General features: G+C 40.9%; 1 protein-coding gene across 1 annotated transcript in view; it reads left to right on the plus strand.

The window, feature by feature from the left end:
* Positions 1 to 8,125, plus strand: part of Arhgap21 (Rho GTPase activating protein 21) — a 98,517-nt gene extending 90,392 nt beyond the window's left edge. Inside the window, exons 20-24 of the mRNA XM_013014749.1 lie at positions 245 to 370; positions 590 to 631; positions 933 to 1,038; positions 2,919 to 2,950; positions 5,710 to 8,125. Coding sequence (XP_012870203.1) covers positions 245 to 370; positions 590 to 631; positions 933 to 1,038; positions 2,919 to 2,950; positions 5,710 to 7,326 — 1,923 coding nt within the window. The 3' untranslated portion in view covers positions 7,327 to 8,125. The remainder of the gene's footprint in view (positions 1 to 244; positions 371 to 589; positions 632 to 932; positions 1,039 to 2,918; positions 2,951 to 5,709) is intronic.
* Positions 8,126 to 19,464: the final 11,339 nt, after the last annotated feature.

The following is a 19,464-nucleotide window of genomic DNA, read 5'->3' on the forward strand; positions in this document are numbered from 1 at the left end:
GTGGGGCCTGAACTCTGGGCCTGGGCGCTGTCCCTCAGCTCTTCAGCTCAAGGCTAGCGCTCTACCACTTGAGCCACAGTGCCACTTCTGGCTTTGTTTTCTTTTTGCTTATGTGGTGCTGAAGAATCGAACCCAGGGCCTCATGCATGCAAGGCAAGCGCTCTACCACTGAGCCACCTTCCCAGCCCCCAAAAATTTAATTCTTTAATGAAAAAAATTTTTTTCCCCCATATCATTCTTTCAGATGGAACCAAGAAACCTAGCAATAGTTTTTGGGCCAACACTTGTTCGGACCTCAGAAGACAACATGACACACATGGTCACGCATATGCCCGACCAGTACAAGATCGTGGAGACACTCATCCAGCACGTAAGTCCACCCATGCCCCTTCCTTCCTTCCTTCACTCTTTCCTTCCTTCCTTCCCACAGCTCCTTTCCACTGGAAGCTCATTCTTGGTAGGAAAGAATTTGGTTCTGCTTTGTCTTTAGAAAATTTCCTTGTTTCTCTATAGTATCCTCCAAGATAAAAACATATATTTAAGAGGTTATTTAATTTTCCTTTTCACCTTTTTCCATTTTAAATTTTAGCATGACTGGTTTTTCACAGAAGAAGGTGCTGAAGAGCCTCTTGTAAGTATCTTGTGTCAGCATTTCCACTCAGTTTTCATTGGGGACAAAAGCTCTGGATGTTCCAGCAGTGTCAACTTTCAGCTTTGTACACTGCCTGCTTTGCACCCCGGGAGCCGGGTGCTAGCCTCTCAATCTGATCTAATGAAAATACAAGTACAGTGCTTAATTTGCAGTTAATTTTGTGGAACCGTGTAAACCAAGTACATATACACAAGCGCTCTGTACACTAATGTGTCTTTTTGAATTGTAAAGAAAGAATCTTTGAAGAGATGACGAAGAGATCTTTGTTTGTTAACCGTAGACCACAGTGCAGGAGGAAAGCACAGTAGACTCGCAGCCAGTGCCAAACATAGATCATTTACTCACCAACATTGGAAGGACAGGCGCCTCCCCGGGAGATGTATCAGGTAACTGCTGCCTAGGCAGTATTGACCTCTAGGTTATAAGCTACCTTCTTAGAATGCTAAAGAGCAAGTCAATCATAACAACTCACTATGATTATTTCTTTTTCTCCTTTTTTGGTTTTCTTTTCTACTAATAAACTTAAATCTTTTCTGATCGATCTCAATTATCTTCCAGTATCTGTATATGCCATTGACAGTGCATGGACTTGTAATGTTTGTCAGAATGAAGTATGAGGGCAATGAGCATGCAAACCACTGTTTCGTTTTTGTTTTGTTTTTTTTTAATTCACAGTTTCCATGTAATAGTCATCACAAGGTAAAACAGATCTATGCTACTGAATATGTGGTTGCTGTGATGGCAGAAAGTATTGATGTAGACTGTTTACGTAGTTTTTATTCCTGGAGCCGCAAATTGCCTATGTTGAAATGCTAACGAACACCATTCTCATTAAGTACAGTGGATGAGATGTCACAGTCAAAAGTCACTATATGACCTTTATTTTCTTCTGTTTCCTATTGCCACCCTAATGCTTGGTTAAGTATTAGTTTTCCTAGGCGGCTCTTTCTGATGAAAATTGTCTCCTGCCAGGTTGTTTGCACTAATCTAGCATGCTGTTCCATGCCATGTTCTCCCTTTGTCTCTAGTTCTTGTTTTAGTCCTAAAGGATTTTTTTCAGCACTAACTGACACAGGCAAATGTATACTGATGTTGCACAGGCGAAGTGGGAGGAGTCTATCACACGGTAATGTCACTAGTGGATTCGGTGATGTCCCTGATGGACAGCTGGAACTGTAGGAAGAAGGAGGACTGCTGTCCACACTGTAGCTGCCTTGTCTGCAGAAACCCCCGATTCTTGTAAATGCAAAACATCGTTGATCTGTGGTGTAACGTTTCTCTTAAGAATATTGTAGACAGATCAATACTACTTTCTTAAAAGTTTTTCTGCTGTTTCTTGTTATTTCTGAAGCAGACCGGGAGGAGAAATAGCATGGTATGGTCTACCAGTTCTTAAAAGTCATAAAGCATTTAGCCATGTGTTAAAAGGGGCGTGGCACGGGGCTCAGCTCATTCATTTTGAAAATCAAGTTTCCCGAGAGTTGGATGATAAAAATTTCAAATTGCTGTGATTCTGAATAGTGCTAGCCCCTTCCTACCCTCTTTATAATTGTATAATCTGAGTTTTTGCCAGACAGTAAAATTATGGTCTCCATTTTTTCCATTTCCATAATAGCATATGTTAACAGATAAATTACAAAACTGGTAGCAATTTAACCAAAGTAGTCAAAAGGATCCCTGCCTGCTCAGATATAAAACTGGGGTCTGAAATGCCCACATTATCTATTATGAAACCAAAGAGACCTGCTAGCAGGGTTATCCTAATGCTTCTTCTGTATCCATGTGCCAACAGCACATGCTTATAAAATTGAAGTCTGACAAAAATCAATGTCAATACACCAGTATGAGTGTCTCAATTGGTAGCAAGGGCGGCCAACCATCTTCAGAGTTCTACATTGTGTATCGGTTTCAGATACAGGATGTGGTACCTAATACAATTATTAAAAAGGTCTTCAAGCTTCTTATTGCTAGTTGTAACATTTAGAAATAAACACTAGTGTTTCTGTTTTTGTTTAGTACAGGGCTCCTTTGCCATTCCTATCATTGAGCTGGTTCTGCCTACAATTCACAGCATCCTTTCATGGCGGTGGCTTTCTGTGGTGCAGCTTGCATCTTTGTGAGCTCTGACTATCCACTGTGTTCTCTTGTTTTGAGTTTTGCTTTCCATTTTGTTCTGTGCCTGTCTTCTTCCATGAGTTTTGCATTGTTTGTTGCAAGCAATAAAGCTTGGCTAATACTGACCCTGTCTTATTTTCACTTTCCACAGATTCAGCTACTAGTGATTCAACAAAATCTAAGGTAAATTGGTTTCTGTGGCTTGTGGGTGATTGTTATGAATAATACACATGTGCATCCCTGTCCGACAAATACAAAAAAGGTAGAATGTGGTAGCCAACTGAATGGGGAGTTGGAGAGTTCAGTGTTTCAGGGTGGCTGAGCATAAACTAAGCAAGTAGGCAAATGTTTGACACATGCAGAAGTGGGGTGAACATGCACCCATCCTTATCCACCCACAGTGCTCAGCTCCAGCCAGGCCTGCTTCTGCATACCTCTGCTTTGTTACAGTGTGGGAGCAGATCCCGAACAGTATGCTATTTTACCTGTGAACATTCAGTACTAGGGTAGACATAATATATAGTGTTATGGAAAATACATTTTCCACTTTTCAGCAAAATTGCTAATTTGTGTTTATGATCAATAGTTTTAATAGTGTCCTATTAATAGCAATACCAAATTAGAAAACTTTCTACAAACTACTTGAAGTTGTATATTAATCTGTTTTCTAAGTCATTCAGTCTAGACTGCTTTATAGAGGCAGTAGCAAGATATGTTTAACTTAATTTGAAAAATTGTAAACTTACAGAAAAGTTGCTACAATAGTACTCAAATCCTGTTTGTTAGAATTTGAGTCATTCGAGAGTTACCAATAGACAAGATAATAGTACCCTAGAATTTCAGCATATATCTCCCAAGTACATTCTCTTAGATAATAGATTTATTATATTCAGGATATTAACAGAAGCACAGGACATAATTACAGTTTTTACACAAATGTATCCATTTGCCCAATAATGTTCTTTTCTGCTTTCTGATGCATTTACTATCCTGTTTCTTTAAACTTTTAAACCTACAACAGTTTCCAAACCTTTTTTTGCTAGACTTTTTAGTATATTTTTGTTGTTTTTGAGATAGGATCTTGCTAAGTAAGTAGCCCAGGTGGCCCTAGAACTTAATATCCTCTAGCTTCAGTCTCCTATGGGCTGGGATTGCAGCACACCAACTTCAGAAGATGAAACCTTAAAATGTGTTAGAAATCCTTGCCTTCTCTCTCCATCACGGTTTTGTACCATACCTGTACTATGTTGGACACCAAATGGTGGATGGGTTTCTCAACTTAGGAAAGTCATTTTCCCCAGCACATACAGGATGGAGTCACAGGAAGAATGTTGAAGTCAGAGAGTGACAGTGTGTCAGGCCAGTAATCCTAGCTATTCAGAAAGCTGAGATCTGAGACTGTGATTGCATCCAGCTCAGGCAGGAAAGTTTGTGAGACTTATTTCACCAAAAAAGCCTGAAATGGAGTAGTGGCTCAAGTAGTAAAGAGTGCTAGCCTTGAAGCAAAAAAGTTCAAGGATAGCACCCAGGCCATTAGTTTAAGCCCCAGTCATAGAGAAAATATAATGCAGCTACTTTTCAACCAGTGAATATGAGATGTTCAAAAGCTGAGTGCCAATGGCTCACACTTATAATCCTACTTACACAGGAGGAGGCTGCAATCTAAAGGATGGCAGCAAGCAGGGCTGATGGTATGGTTCAGGTGATAGCAGGACCCCAGTGCCACCAAATAGAAAAAACAAATGAATAAATCATCCAGTTGCTGCAAGACTTACATCACAATCTAGGGAAGGAACCCAAGGTTTCCTAATTCAGGGCCCAATCACAAACATCATCCCTGTTGCCTTCAGCAAAAAGTAGGGAAAAAGGAAAACACTCTAATGTAAATATTGTGTTTAAAGACCTCAGCATAGCAATTTAGATTCTGTGTATGTTGTCTAACCCATTATGCAGCATACCTTCTACTTGTTTGAACCTTCCATCTTAGTGTACCCTAAAACACCTGTTGACTCCACCCCCACTTATTTACTAAGAATGCCGACATCATAAATGAACAAACTCAACATAATAAATAAAATCCTCAAACATACTTGTAGTAAAGTTAAGGTCCCATGATTGACTTTGTTACTCGGTTATTACCTTGAAATAAAGCCAGTACTAACCTGATTAACCTAAGACAAATTCCAGCAGATCCAGCCTGGCTGAACTAGAAGCAGCCTAAAGTGCCTTACCTGAATGAGCTCATCTGATCTAGTACCTACATCTGCAATAAAGAGTCCATGCCAGAATATTGTTGTTTAACTCTGGAAATGGCAATGTCTGTACTGGAAAGTTAGATGCCACTGCACATAGCTTATTTCCCTGAAAGACAGATGTATACATGAGTTATGATTTGGCAGCTATTACCAGCAAGAATTGAGATGTATGGTCAAATAAAAATTTATCTTTAGAAGCAGAGCTGTGGCTCAGAGTGGTAGAGTGCTATAGCGCCTTGAGCAAAGCGAAGTCAGGGACAGCAATCAGGCCCTGAGTGCAAGCCCCATGACCAACAACAATAGAGAAAGACAGTATTATTTTGCTGGCCATCCATGGCTCAGGCCTGTAATCCTAGCTACTTAGGAGGCTGAGATCTGAGGATCGTGGTTCAAAGCCAGCTCAGGCAGAAAAGTCTGCGAGATTCTTACCTCCATTTGGAAAAAAAAAAAAACAAAAACCAGTGAAGTGGAGCTGAGGCTCAAAGTGGTAGAGTGCTCGCCTTGAGCAAAAGAGCTCAGGGACAGCACCGGGCCCCGAGTTCAAGCCCCATGACCGACAAAAGAAGAAAAAGATCGTTGGTACAAACTAAAAAGAGGTATTACACTCGTGAGGGCTTCTCTAGACATGTTCTTTGAGAACCGTGTGAGGAGGGTGTCAGTAATGTTCTTTCCCTGCTTGCCCCCCAGGGTTCTTGGGGATCCGGAAAGGATCAGTACAGCCGGGAGCTCCTTGTCTCCTCCATCTTTGCAGCTGCTAGTCGCAAGAGGAAAAAGCCCAAAGAAAAAGCCCAGCCTAGCAGCTCCGAGGACGAGCTGGACAATGTCTTTTTTAAGAAAGAAAATGCAGACCAGGGCCACCAGGAGAGTAAAGAAGAGCCCCCGAGAGAAAGCGAGACCCCAGGCAGAAAGCAGCGGATCGTGGGTACCAAAGAGCAGAGCGCGAGGAGGGAGCCGGCAGCCAGGGAGGGGAGGGTGGCCGTGCGCCCGGAGCGTGCGCCCTCCGAGGAGCGTACCCCCAGGCCCGGCGGCCCGCCCGGACCGCCGCCGCCCCCCAAGGCCTCCCCGTGTGAGGACGCGGGGTCCGACGCCGGCACCTTGCCCCGCGCCGCTTCCCAGGCTCCCCTGGCCAGACTGGCCACCAAGAAACCCACCAGTCCCGACGCCAGACACGGTGAGCTTTTGGCCAACGTGGGCACCCTGCCCTCGGATCACTCCACCCCGGTGTCGGCCGCCCCCGGCGTGACCAGCCTCGACTCCAGCCGGCTGAGCCCCGAGGTGCAGTCGGTGGCCGAGAGCAAGGGGGACGAGGCGGACGACGAGCGGAGCGAGCTGGTCAGCGAGGGGCGGCCGGTGGAGACGGACAGCGAGAGCGACTTCCCCGTCTTCCCCTCGGCCCTGGCCCCCGACCGGCTGCTGCCCCGAGGCCGCGGCCCGGAGTCGGCCAAGGGCGGCCGGAGGAACTCGGAGGGAAGCGAGGCGAGCTGCACGGAGGGCAGCTGGACCCCGAGCCTGGACAGCCGGCGCCAGCTCTTCAGCTCGCACAAGCTGATCGAGTGCGACACCCTCTCCAGGAAGAAGTCGGCGCGGTTCAAGTCGGACAGCGGCGGCCTCGGGGAGCCCAAGGCCGAGCGGGACGCGCCCTCGGTCGCCAAAGTGTTCGATGTCATGAAGAAAGGGAAGTCCACCGGCAGCCTCCTGCTCACCCCGAGCCGGGGCGAGGCCGAGCCCACCTGGAGAACCAAGATCGCCGATCGCCTCAAACTCCGGCCCCGAGCACCCGCCGCCGATGACATGTTTGCCGTGGGAAACCCCAAGTCCGAGACTGGCAAGCGGAAAAACATCAAGCGCCGCCACACCCTCGGGGGCCACCGGGACGCCACGGAAATCAGTGTTCTGAACTTCTGGAAAACGCACGATGCGAGCGGAGGGGAGCAGAGAGAACCGGAACTTTCAGCTGTGAATCGGTTAAAACCAAAATGTCCAGCCCAAGACCTGTCCATCTCAGACTGGCTTGCCAGGCAGCGCCTCCGCACCAGCACCGGTGACCTGAGTCGGGGCGACCCGGAGAACCCCGGCCTCTTAGAGACGTCCAACCCCGACCCACCTTCCTCCAACCAGCCCCACGCCTCGGGCTCCCCTCCAGGGCCCAGGCCGTCTCTTTCCACCGCACCACAGTCACCTGACCAAATAAACGGAGAAAGCGTCCAGAACATGAGTCACCATGCCAGTTCTGTAGCTGCTGTCTGTCCTCATAAACTGGCCGACGCCCCCGGCACTAAAGCACAGATTCATCCCTGTCTTTAAGCTTCGGGGTGGGGGGTGAGAGGGGTTCCAGTCCATCCTAGCAAATAAAAAGCTACTGTTACATGTTTCCTGTCACTCTGTAAATATTTTCTTGTACCAGAATTGTTATTATTGCAGCCTTCAATTGGGCTCGTTTCATCATCTTGCACTGTGAAATAGCTTTACAGTGCATTACTACAGCCAGAAGAACACACATGTGTATTTAAAAATATATTGGATAGTTGTATATTTGTTACAACTTACTACATAGTGTATACGCCCCGCCCCAAATTACTGAAGAAGATCGCCGGCATTATTAGTTCTTTGGTTTTCATCACTAACAAAAGTGCCTCATCATAAAAGTACATTTGATTTTTTTTTAGGGTGCCATATTGTTAAAACAAAAACAACAACTTCTATCACTTACCTGGAATTTTTTTAAAAAATGCATCTTTCTCGGTAACGAATTTCATGCCATTGACCAGTTTTAACACAGGTGGATGCAGAACTTTCATTCTTGTCATTCCTGGTGGATCTGAGTTTTATATTCAAACTTTTAATACAGTTGAGTTTTGTGTGACTTGAATTTTTAATCTTTCTGTAAAATACGTAACTTAATGAACATATTCTATGTGTATCTTTTCTTCAGATACCAGATTTGATATAAATGTTGTAACATAGGTGTGTAGATAGTGGGTCCTGGATGGAACTGGCCTCTTACCGAGAATATAATTCTGCATGAGGACGTAATGAATCAAACCTGTGTCATGCCTGTGTGCACAAGCAATTAAACACTGGAAATAAAAATTGTTTTGGTGAATTTTGCATGGCTTGAAGCTCATTTTGTTTCTTAAGGTGACCCATTCATATCACTAATTGGCCTCCATCTCCTCTATGCTGTGGCTGGCAGGGAGCTCTTACAGACACAATAGGCTAAACTCACAGGTGAGTATGCGTCACTTTGCTAGTTAAAGTAGTGCATATTGCTTACCTTTAGGGGCAGTGGAAAGCACCCAGTTGGGAGTCTTTGGGACTCTCTCTCCTAGATCAGTTCACTTGGGCAAACTAACTTTTTAAAAAGTATTTCCTCTTACCAACAGTGACAATATTACTACCTGGCCTAAGGTGCTTATTAGGTTTATTTTATTTTTTTTTATTGTGAAAATACCGTACAGAGGGGTTACAACTGCATGGGCAAGGTACATTTCTTATCAAGTATTGTTGCCTCCTCCTTTGTTTCACCTTCCCATCCCTTCCCATTACACCCCCCCAAAGTTGTAAAGTTCGTTTTTAGACATATCTTGTACATCTCATTGTTGCAATGGGTTTTTTCCCTTACCCTCCACAAATTATACCAACATCAAATACACTGAAAGCAGGGGTTATACTGTGGGGGAGGGACATACAAAGAAACACAGAAATCATAAATATATTAGAAACAATCACAAGAAAGAAAAAACATTTGGATCCTTATCTTGGGGTTCATTTCGCCTAATATCAACTTATCTGACCCTACTGTTCCAAATAAAGCAGCTCTGCTGTCCTTAGAAGAAATAATGCCTACATCCATATGAACTCTCAGAATGTTAATGCTTGAGAAAGCTTATCATTGAAGTTAGACATTCTCAATAGTCATACCTGCTATTTTTATGTTTAAAAGTTTTTGAAAGTTTTATCATCATGAATTCATAATCTACACATAAATTTTATTTTTGATATATGGTACAGAGGGAAAAAAAAAGGAAAAGTAATTTATACTAGATTCTGTAATATATAAGTGCTCAGGCACCCCATTACAGATATGTGGTGACATAGTTAAATGTTTCAAGTACATAAACTCACAATGTCATCACTGATGCAGAAGTTTCCCTTGCCTAGTGTTTGTGACGGTGCTGGTATAAACAGGCCTGTACTTCCAGTTATCTAAAAGTATAGCATGTACAATTATGTGCAGTACATAGCACTAGATCATTCGTATGTCACTGGTGTATATATATATATATATATATATATATATATATATATATATATGAATATGTATGTATATATATGTATATAAAGTATCACAGGTCTGAACTCAGCCTCTTTCCAGGCAGGTGTTCTACCACTTGAGCCACACCTCAAAACCTGGATTTTTCTCATGATAGTTCGGCATCATGTTTGACCTCAGTAACTGAACCTACAACATGGGGGGGGGCGGGTTATGGCCCTTTCAACTCAAATGCTTTGATGATATTTTTTGCTTTCATTGTAGAGGTAATAATACTATATAGCATTACTGAGAAAGGGAGGCAGCTTGTATCTAGGGTTTGTTTTTTGGGTCTTTGAAAGGCTTGCTAAACTGCAGTTTCTGCCCTGGGAAGGAAGGAGTTGGTGTAAAAGACATTCCTTAGGTTATGCAAGATCGTGTTCATTTCAGTCCTGACCCTGAGTCTCCTGCAATGCCACACCAGATAGGGAAGATAATGGCTCTGACCTGGCTACCTCCCATTCATGTGACTCCTCAAATGCTGTCCTGTGACATTGTAAACCCATCTATTAGGATAGTCAGGCCTACAGTAATCTCCAGACTCATCACCCAACCTTAATAAAAGCAACCATTTTGTCATAGCTGGCATCAGATCCTTTTAAATACTTTACATGTGAGATGAAATTTTCCATCATGTGGTCACTCCAGGCACATTTTTTTTGTCTCCCAGTAGTCACTCATGAACCTATCTTTCCAATCCACATTTTACTTTTCTTTTATACTTAGCCAAAGTAATAACTATTATGATCCCATTTTCACAGGCACAGATACTGACGCAGCATCTCTGTGGTTACCTCCGTGCAGGCGCACAGCATATCATAGTGTCGCTGGGTTGTGAGATGGATGTTGACAGCTTTATGAGGTTATGCCAGATGAGTCTTTATGGTTGTAACAATCCAGCATCCGACATACACTGCTGTGTGAGGAGTCTCACCTCTTCACAGCCTCTGAGACCTGATGCTTTGTGTTTTCTCTTAAGATTAATGGATTCCTCACTGTGCACTTAACTACCTTTGCTAAGTAAGAGCATTTTCAGGTATTCAGGGGCCATCCCATAACATCCTGAGTCAATTATGTTAACTTTGACTTTTCCTCAGAGATCTTTGCACAAGCTAAATACTAATCCAGATTTCAAATACTTTCACTGGGGTTTTTTTTTCCACCTTTAGTTCTTTGCATAGGTGTTCCTTTACCTTAAGCAGTTTATTATCTTTAGACTCGCTTAGAAATACTTCGGTATCAGAAATACTTCAGTATCCACAGGCATAAATTGTATGTTATTAGTAGACATGAAGCATGGCTTTCACATATCTGGAATTTATTTTGTGAATAAGTTGGACCAGCAACACACACACTGTGGTGTTACAAAATTTCAGAACCAAGATTTTATTTGGGGGGGACACAGTACTGGGGTTTGAGTTCAGGGCCTCACACTTGCTAGCAAATGCTCTACCATTTGAGCACCCCTTCTATCTTTTTTATTTCCCCAGACTGGCTTGAATTATGATCCTCCTACTTATGCCTCCTATATAGCTGATTACAATTGTGACCCTCCATGCCCAATTGTTTATTCAGATAGTCTCAAAAGAATAAAAAAAACAAGGCTGCCCTCAAGCTCCCTCTCTCTGCCTCTTGAGATTACAGGTCTGATCCATTGCACCTGACCTAGATCCGTGAATTCTTATACATGAAAACGTAAGGTCTCTACTTGCCACTGCACTGTGCAAAACTTAGAAATTATATAACAGTAGGCATCTGAACAGTAGGTATATGAATATATATTAGTGTTTGTGTAGTTCACATGCATATATTTGTGTAAGTACATTTATATGTGGTATGTATCTAAAATAAAACTTTAAGGTACATAAAATTAAGAATCAAATACAATACAAAGAAGCAAAGGGTAATGCTCACTGAAAGTACAAATTAACTGTGATTTGGAGAGCACCAGCACAAATCTGTTTGGTAAATAGTCTTGTGTAAGGAGACAAAACACCCAGAAAGATTTGTGGGATTGAAGGCATCACCCCTTTCCAGACTGCAGGCACACATGTGCACAATCCCAATTAAAGAATTACGAGTTCATATTAATCCTTTGTTTTCCTGTTCTCTTTTGTATGAGCCCAATTCTTCTACTAGGTTTTCTTTTAGGAAGAAAAAAATTATCTCCATGTTCATGTATTGCCCCACCTCCCATGCATCTCCACGTTCATGCATTGCCCACCTCCCAAGCATATAGAGAAACAGCAGGTATCTTGAACCAGTGTTTCTGTGTGTGGCAACAGTGGGAGTTGCTCAGGACTGAAGTACAGAAGGGAGTTGGTACCACAGAAGAGCACCTATTACATGGTCCTCCTGTGGCCCTACTAGGAAAGTTCAAATGACAATTCAACCGCATCTTACGAGAACATAGAGAGGCACATACAAGGAAAGCTTAGCTTTATCTAGCCAAGGAGAATATTGAGAAATATATGCTCAAACTTTCCTGTCTTAGAACAGTTTCAAAGGGAAAATATTGTGAATTGGTGGCCGTTTGTTGCCCATGAGGTTCTGCACGTTTTCTTCCAGACAAAACAAGATGTCAAGAAACTCATGTACTGTCTGAAACTAGAATACAGACAGTGGTCCTGAAAATCTCCCAACAGAATAAGCCGAACAACAGGAACACAACACAGGGTAATCATATGCCATATAGTCTAATATCACGTAGACTAGTCAGCATTATATATTTCTTGGGGTCAGGGGGAAGGAAAGGGACCAAGTGCTTTCCAAGCTGTAAACCCTTTTCATGCCTTTCCTTGCTTTCTCTTCACTGTGCAGTTCTACAGGTGTTTCCTTACAGGTAATAGTACTCTTATCTGCACTGTGCAAATAGACATTCCTTTACATAATGCTGCAATGGAATTCAATAGTTTCATGGCAGTTTCATTTGAGTTAAAAATCAGTGGGCAGTGAAGCAATCCAGATTCTCTACATAATGAGCCAGCAAATAGTTAAGGATCTCTAACATATCATGAATATTCCCTTATATAAAATACTCTTAACTGCTTAATGAGGGAGAGTGGGAAGACAGGTTAAGAGGGTGAATTTTTGTTTCCTTTGCAGAGAATTCTAGTCAATTCCAACCATTCATAAATGGACTAAGCTGACTTGGAAAATGTTAAGGTAAACCCTGATGTCCTCACCAAGCCAGATTTTCCACCTCTAAAGCATCATGATTCAATGCAATTTTCCATATGGTTCCAACCAGTTTGGGGTGGTTCAGTGTGTATCAAGCAGATGAATGAAGAATGAACATGCAACTATAGAATGCATATAAAATCCCAAGTAGATATGACCAGAAAAGAACCTTCTATGTCAAGTTAAAGTTAAAATGCTAAGATTAATCCAGCATTGCTAATTATATATATATATATATTTTGGTCTGATCGTGGGGCCTGAACTCTGGGCCTGGGCGCTGTCCCTCAGCCCTTCAGCTCAAGGCTAGCACTCTACCACTTGAGCCACAGTGCCACTTCCGGCTTTTTTTTTCTGCTTATGTGGTGCTGAGGAATCGAACCCAGGGCCTCATGCATGCAAGGCAAGCACTCTACTACTGAGCCACCTTCCCAGCCCTGCTAAAGATATTTAAAGGAATCTCACACACAAATGAAAAATACAGTAACAAGAGAAGTTAAAAATAATTTCTTAAGAGGAATATATAAGAAGATATGAACATGCTCAACTCTGTGAACCATAAAATTCCTAAGAGAAACAAGAAAGGGAAAAGATGAAGGAGGAGGAAGAGGAGGAGAAAGAAAACAGTACTCAAGCCAATAAGGAAAAAAATGAAATTATAGAAATTAGTTAAACATTTGTCAATAACCCTAAATGTAAATTATCCTAATTCCCAAATTTAAATATACAGATTGCTGATTAAACAACTCTTAAACTACTATTTGTAGTTTACAAGTGATGCACACTGGGCTGGGAAGGTGGCTCAGTGGTAGAGCACTTGGCTTGCATGCATGAGGCCCTGGGTTCGATTCCTCAGCACCATATAAGCAAAAAGAAAAAAGCCAGAAGTGGCGCTGTGGCTCAAGTGGTAGAGTGCTAGTCTTGAGCTGAAGAGCTGAGGGACAGCTCCCAGACCCAGAGTTCAGGCCCCATGACCGGACCAAAAAAAAAAAAGCAATGCACGCGGACTGAAAGTGAAAGAATAGGAAATCATATGCCAAGTAAATTGAATCCAAAAGCAAGCGATAGCTAATACTCATAGGTACAAAGTAAATATTAAGACAAATTTAATCAGAAGAGATAATGAAGGTCACAAGGAACAATCCATCAACAGAATATAGCAATTATAAAGTAATATGCACTAAATTCTGGTGCATCCAAAGAATCTCTGGGCTGGGGGCATAACTCAAATAGAACACATGCCTAGCAAGTACAAGACCTTGAGTTCAAACCACAGTAGTGTCAAGAAAAATATAAAAAGAAAGGGAGAGAGAAAAAGCAAGAAAGAAAGAGGAAGAGGATAAGAAAGGGAGAGAAGGAAGACAGGAGGGCAGAAGGGAGGAGAGAAAGAAGGACAGAGAGAAACAAGGAAGGAGAAAATACAATATACTTGAACCTGTGGGATGTAATAAAGTTCTAAGACTCAAGTTTACAGCTATGAGTGCCTACGTTAAAAAAAAATCATTTGGCATTCACACGCAGTGAGGCCAAGGAGGACACGATTGGAAGAGGAACAAAAGGGCACAACACCTATGTGCATCTGATTATATAATATTTATTGAAATGAACTCCAGAAAATGGAAACAATATTTTTTTCTTTGTTGTTTTTTGCCTTGTTTTCTCATTTATCTGACTTTGGTAGGATAAATTGGGGGGGGGTGCAAGGAAATGGAGGGAGACGGTGAATAAATATAGTAGCGGTTCTCGCTAGACATAATGTTGAAAATGAACTCTACAAAAACTTGTGGGTGCATAGGAAGGAAAAATTGTGAGAACTTGAGGGAAGGACTAATATCCAAAAACAAATCATTACCTGATTCATGTAACTTTATTCCCTGTGGATATCACCTTCATAATAGAAACAAATTTAAAAGGTCAGAGAATGCAAGTAGCCTAATGATAAAATCTCAAGGTCTTAAGAAGACACTAGCAATTAAAACCCAAAAGAAATAGACCAAAATGAAATAATAAAGATCAGGGAAGAAATGAATGAAATGGAAACCAAAAGAATAGTATAAAGAATCAATGAAAAGTTGGATCTTTACAAAAAAATGAATGAGATTGACAAATACACAAATTAACAAAATTAGAGCTGAAAAGAGATATAACAACAGAGAGCAATGAAATTCAGAGGGTCTCATCAGGAAATATTTTGAAAACTTATATTCCAATAAATTGGAAAATCTAGAAGAAATGGTATGACCTACCAAAAGTTAAACAAGAGAGTATAGACAAGTCAAACAGGTCTGTAATTAACAATGTGATCGAAGCAGTAATAGTCTCTCAACAAAACAGACCCTAGAACAAGATGGATTTACTACTCAATTCCAGTAGACATTTAAGGAAGAACAAAAATACTGCTCAGAATAGTCTATAAAATAGAAAAGGAAGGAATCAAATTCATTCAATGATGCTAGTATTATTTGGAATCAAAACCAGATATGGAGACAATGAAAAGCATAGACCAATTTTCTTGATGAAAATAAGCACAAAAATCCTTTCAAACCAAATTACACAATACATTTAGAAGATTAGACACCATAATTCAGTTGGTTTCATTTTCAGAATGCAAGGATGGTTCAACATATGTTCTGTAATTCATTTATTGATTTGAATAAGAACAGGAACAAAAAAAATCACATGATCATCTCAAATGCAGAAAAGTGAATTTGACAAAATTCAACACTATTTTATGATAAAAAGCCCTGAACTGGCTAAAAGTAGAAGGAACCTTCTTCATCATAACAAGGCTACATTCAACAAGCTCATACTCAACAGTATACTAAATGGTTAAAACTGAAAATATTTCTTCTATAATCAGGAATGAGGCAAGATTTTCCATGTTTTATTCAATGTGGTACAGTGCAAGACCAATAAGTCAGGCAAAATAAATATAATGGATATAAATATAAAGGAAAAAGGCATTATTCATATTTGCAGATATTATCCTATAGTTAAAAGACTCCACCAGAAAACTCTAGATCTGTTCAACACTTTCAGCAAAGTAACAAGATATAAAATCAGTAGACAAAACTCAGTAGCTTTTCTGCATATCAAAAATAAATGTGAACCTGCTTGGAAAATAAGTAAAACAATCTCATTCATATAGAATTACCCCATGACCCAGCAATTCCACTCCTGGGCATTTCTCCAATAGAGCACAAAGAAAGACATACTAAAGCCACCAGCACAACCATGTTTATTGTAGTATTGTTTACCATAGCCAAGGTATGGAATCAGCCCAGATGCCCCTCAGTGGATCAAGAAAATGTGGTATATTGGTATGTGGTATAGATAATGGAATTCTACTCATCAGCATTTATAAGGAAATGAAAGACTTGGGAAAAAACTATATTAAGTGAAGTGAGCCAGACCCAGAGAAACACAAGTTGCATGATTCCTTAGTAGTGGGAACTAGAATGTGCCTATAAATCTATAAGTAAACACATTGTGTATTCAGCAGTTATAAATGAATTAATTGAAGTATAATACTCTATGGAGAGTGCAAATAGTATAATTCTTTAGAAAGACTAAGTCAAAGCCCAACAAAATAAGTACCAGGAAATAAGTAATTGCAAGATAGTGGACCAGGGGCAGACAAAGGAAAGGGATAGAAAATGAATGGGGGAAAGGAGTTGAATGCAGGCACAAATACATTGTATATACCACAATTGAGAAGAATAAGGGAAGCGGTGGGTCAAAGTTTGGTGAGGCTGTTGAAGAGACAATATAGAGCAAGATGCATTATACACATAAACTGCTTTTTTTTTTTTTGTCGGTTGTGGAGCTTGAATCTGAGAACTGTCCCTCAGCTCTTCAGCTCAAGGCTAGCACTCTACCCCTTGAGCTACAGCACCACTTCCGGTTTTCTGGTGGTTTATTGGAGATAAGAGTTTCATGGACTTTCCTGCCCAGGCTGGCTTTGAATTGCTATCCTCAGATCTCAGCTTCCTGAGTAGCTAGATTATAGGCGTGAGCCACTGGATTTTTAAATGGCAAAAAGTTCAATACATTACCTAAAAATTAGGGAACAGGTAGGTTGGGGGGGTAGGTGACTGTTGAGAGGGGTGGCATTGATCCACAGGCATTGTATTCATAAGCTAATCTGTTGAATGGCAACTCCTTTGTATAACTACTTAAAGAAAATAAAAATATTCCCCCAAAAAGAAGAAAGATCTTTAGTAACAGATCTCGGGTGGAAGAGATAGTTGAGTGATGGTAGCTGCTGATTGTGTTTTATGAAGGTCAGAGGAGGAAGATATTTGTTCTATGGAACAGCCTATCTTGTTCCTTTTTTCCCCAATTACTTTTGACTGGGAGAACCTATGTGGCACGGATGGTGACAGTGGCAGCGACAGGACATGTCCAGCATGAATGCTGACTTTGGTAAGTTGTTCTAATTGGTGACTCCAGAGTTGGAAACGTTTCACCTTCTTAGGTTTGCAGATGATACACACACAGAAAGCTACACCAGCACAACTGATGTGGGTCTTAGAATAAGAACTATAGAGTTAGATGGGAAAACAATCACGCTTCAAATGTGAGAGGAATACATAGCAGGCCAAGAAAGATTTTGAACAACCATCTCCAGCAATTGCAAAGGAAACTGTGGTAGCCTAGTTGTGCCGGATATGAATGTATAGGAGTCCTTTCAATAATGTTAAACAGCAACTATAGGAAATAGGTCCTTATGCCAGTGAAAATATCAACAACTTGTGAATAGGGAACCAATGTGCTCTGACCACCCCCCCAAAAAAAAGTAGATTACACAACAACAAAGGAATTTGCTGATTCCTTGGAATCCCATTTTTTAAAAACAGTGCAAAGAATGAATGTGACAACTGTAGAAAGGTTTTCAGCTGAGATTATGAAGAGAATGGACCCTGGAGCCACAACTGGTAGTGCAGAGAAATCCAACATTAAAATTCAGAGCACCTCAGTAAAGCTATGCAATAGAGACTGCTGCTAACGTTTACCTCCATCTTTTCTCTCAGAGCAACAAATTCACAATCTGAACCCAAGGGTCAAAACAAAGTGCCCAAACTGTACAGTATGTAGCTACTCTACAGCAGGATTTTACTGTCGAAAAGGGGTTGGGAAGGTGGCTCAGTGGTAGAGCGTTTACCTTGCATGCATGAGGCCCTGGGTTTGATTCCTCAGCACCTCATAAGCAGAAAAAGCCAGAAGTGACCCTGTGGCTCAAGTGGTAGAGTGCTAGTCTTGAGCTGAAGAGCTGAGGGACAGCACCCAGGCCCACAGTTCAGGCCCCACGACCAGCAAAATAAAAACAAAAACAAAACCCAAAGGTGGAAAGGTCAGAGATCTCACATGGTCCATATTGACCTTTTGTGTTTAATTCCCTTGGTTCAAGACAGCCAACTTTATTTTCAGAATTGTTTTAAACCTTTGTGTGCTAGGTTGTGTCATTCTTGTTGTTTTCCTGATACCATACTATTTCCTGCAGGTGGGTAGAATGTGTTTTATTTTGATGTTTATGTTGACATGTTTAGAGGTCAGGTTTAGTCTTCTGGAAGATGACATTCAGCCATTTTATATTAAACTGCACAACCTGTATCTGTTCCTTTCCACAAATAAAGTGTAGTGAGAAGTTAGATTTAGGATCTAATTTGTGGTTCTTCCTTGTAGAGTTATAAACGCAATGATTACATTGTCCGAACAATGTTTTCTTCAAACTCTACATATAATTTATGGCTACAGATATTTTACCTTGTTGCACACTATCTAACAAAACTGAAAATATGTTTAAAAACACTGAACTAACCAGAAAGTTGTGTGCGCGTGGGCATATGCATGTACACAGACACACAGACACACACAAACACACACACACACACACAGAAAGTAAAAAACCTCTACAGTAAAAACTGGAAAACACTAAAAAATAGGAGGAAAACACTAGAAGATGAAAAGACCTCTGTTCATAGCTTGGCAAAAGATTATAAAAATGGTCTACTACCAAAATAATCAATATCAAAACTGTTATCAAAATACTATGTCAGTCTTTGCAGAAATAGAAGTAATCCCAAACTTCATATGAAAATAACAAAAGAGGGCTGGGAAGGTGGCTTGATGGTAGAGTGCTTGCCTTGCATGCATGAAGTCCTGAGTTTGAGTCCTCAGCACCACATAAACAGAAAAAGCCAGAAGTGGCGCTGTGGCTCAAGTGGTAGAGTGCTAACCTTGAGCTGAAGAGCTGAGGGACAGAGCCCAGGCTCAGAGTTCAAGCCTCATGGCCAACCAAAAAAATTAAAAAAGAAAATAACAAAAGACCCTAAATAGTCAAAGCAATCTTGAACAAAACATAGCGCTGGAAGTATGATAATACAAGACTTCAAATTCTACTACAAAGTCATAGTAACATAAACACCATGTTTCGGGCATCAAACATTAGACCAGAAAAAAACCTATATTGCTAAAGCTATCTGAATCTTGAAAAAGCCACCAAAGGAAGTAATCGCCTCTTCATCAAATGATGTTGGAAAAAAATGGATATCCACCTGTACAAGAAAAACTAGAGTGCTATCTTTTACCCTGTATAAAGATCAATTCTAAAAAGATTGAAGACCTCAATATAAGAACAGAAACTTCAAACCTCTTAGAGGAAAACATAGGGAAAACACCTCAGGATGTGGCCATAGGTAATGACCCCCTGGATAGGACTGCAGAAGTTCAGAAAATAAGACCAAAATTGACAAAGGACATTGCATCTGATTAACAAAAGAAACTATTTTTAGAGTGATGGTAAACCTACAAAATGGGAGACAATCTTTGTCAGCTATTCATTTGATAACGGATTAATCCCCACAATATTAATAGAAAGCTCAAAAATTAAATATCTAAAGAGCAAAAAACTAAGAAGCAAACAAATTGCAGCGTTTTCAAAAGAAGCACAA

This window comes from Dipodomys ordii, unplaced genomic scaffold, assembly GCF_000151885.1.
Source record: "Dipodomys ordii isolate 6190 unplaced genomic scaffold, Dord_2.0 Scaffold24, whole genome shotgun sequence".
Lineage (NCBI taxonomy): Eukaryota > Metazoa > Chordata > Mammalia > Rodentia > Heteromyidae > Dipodomys > Dipodomys ordii.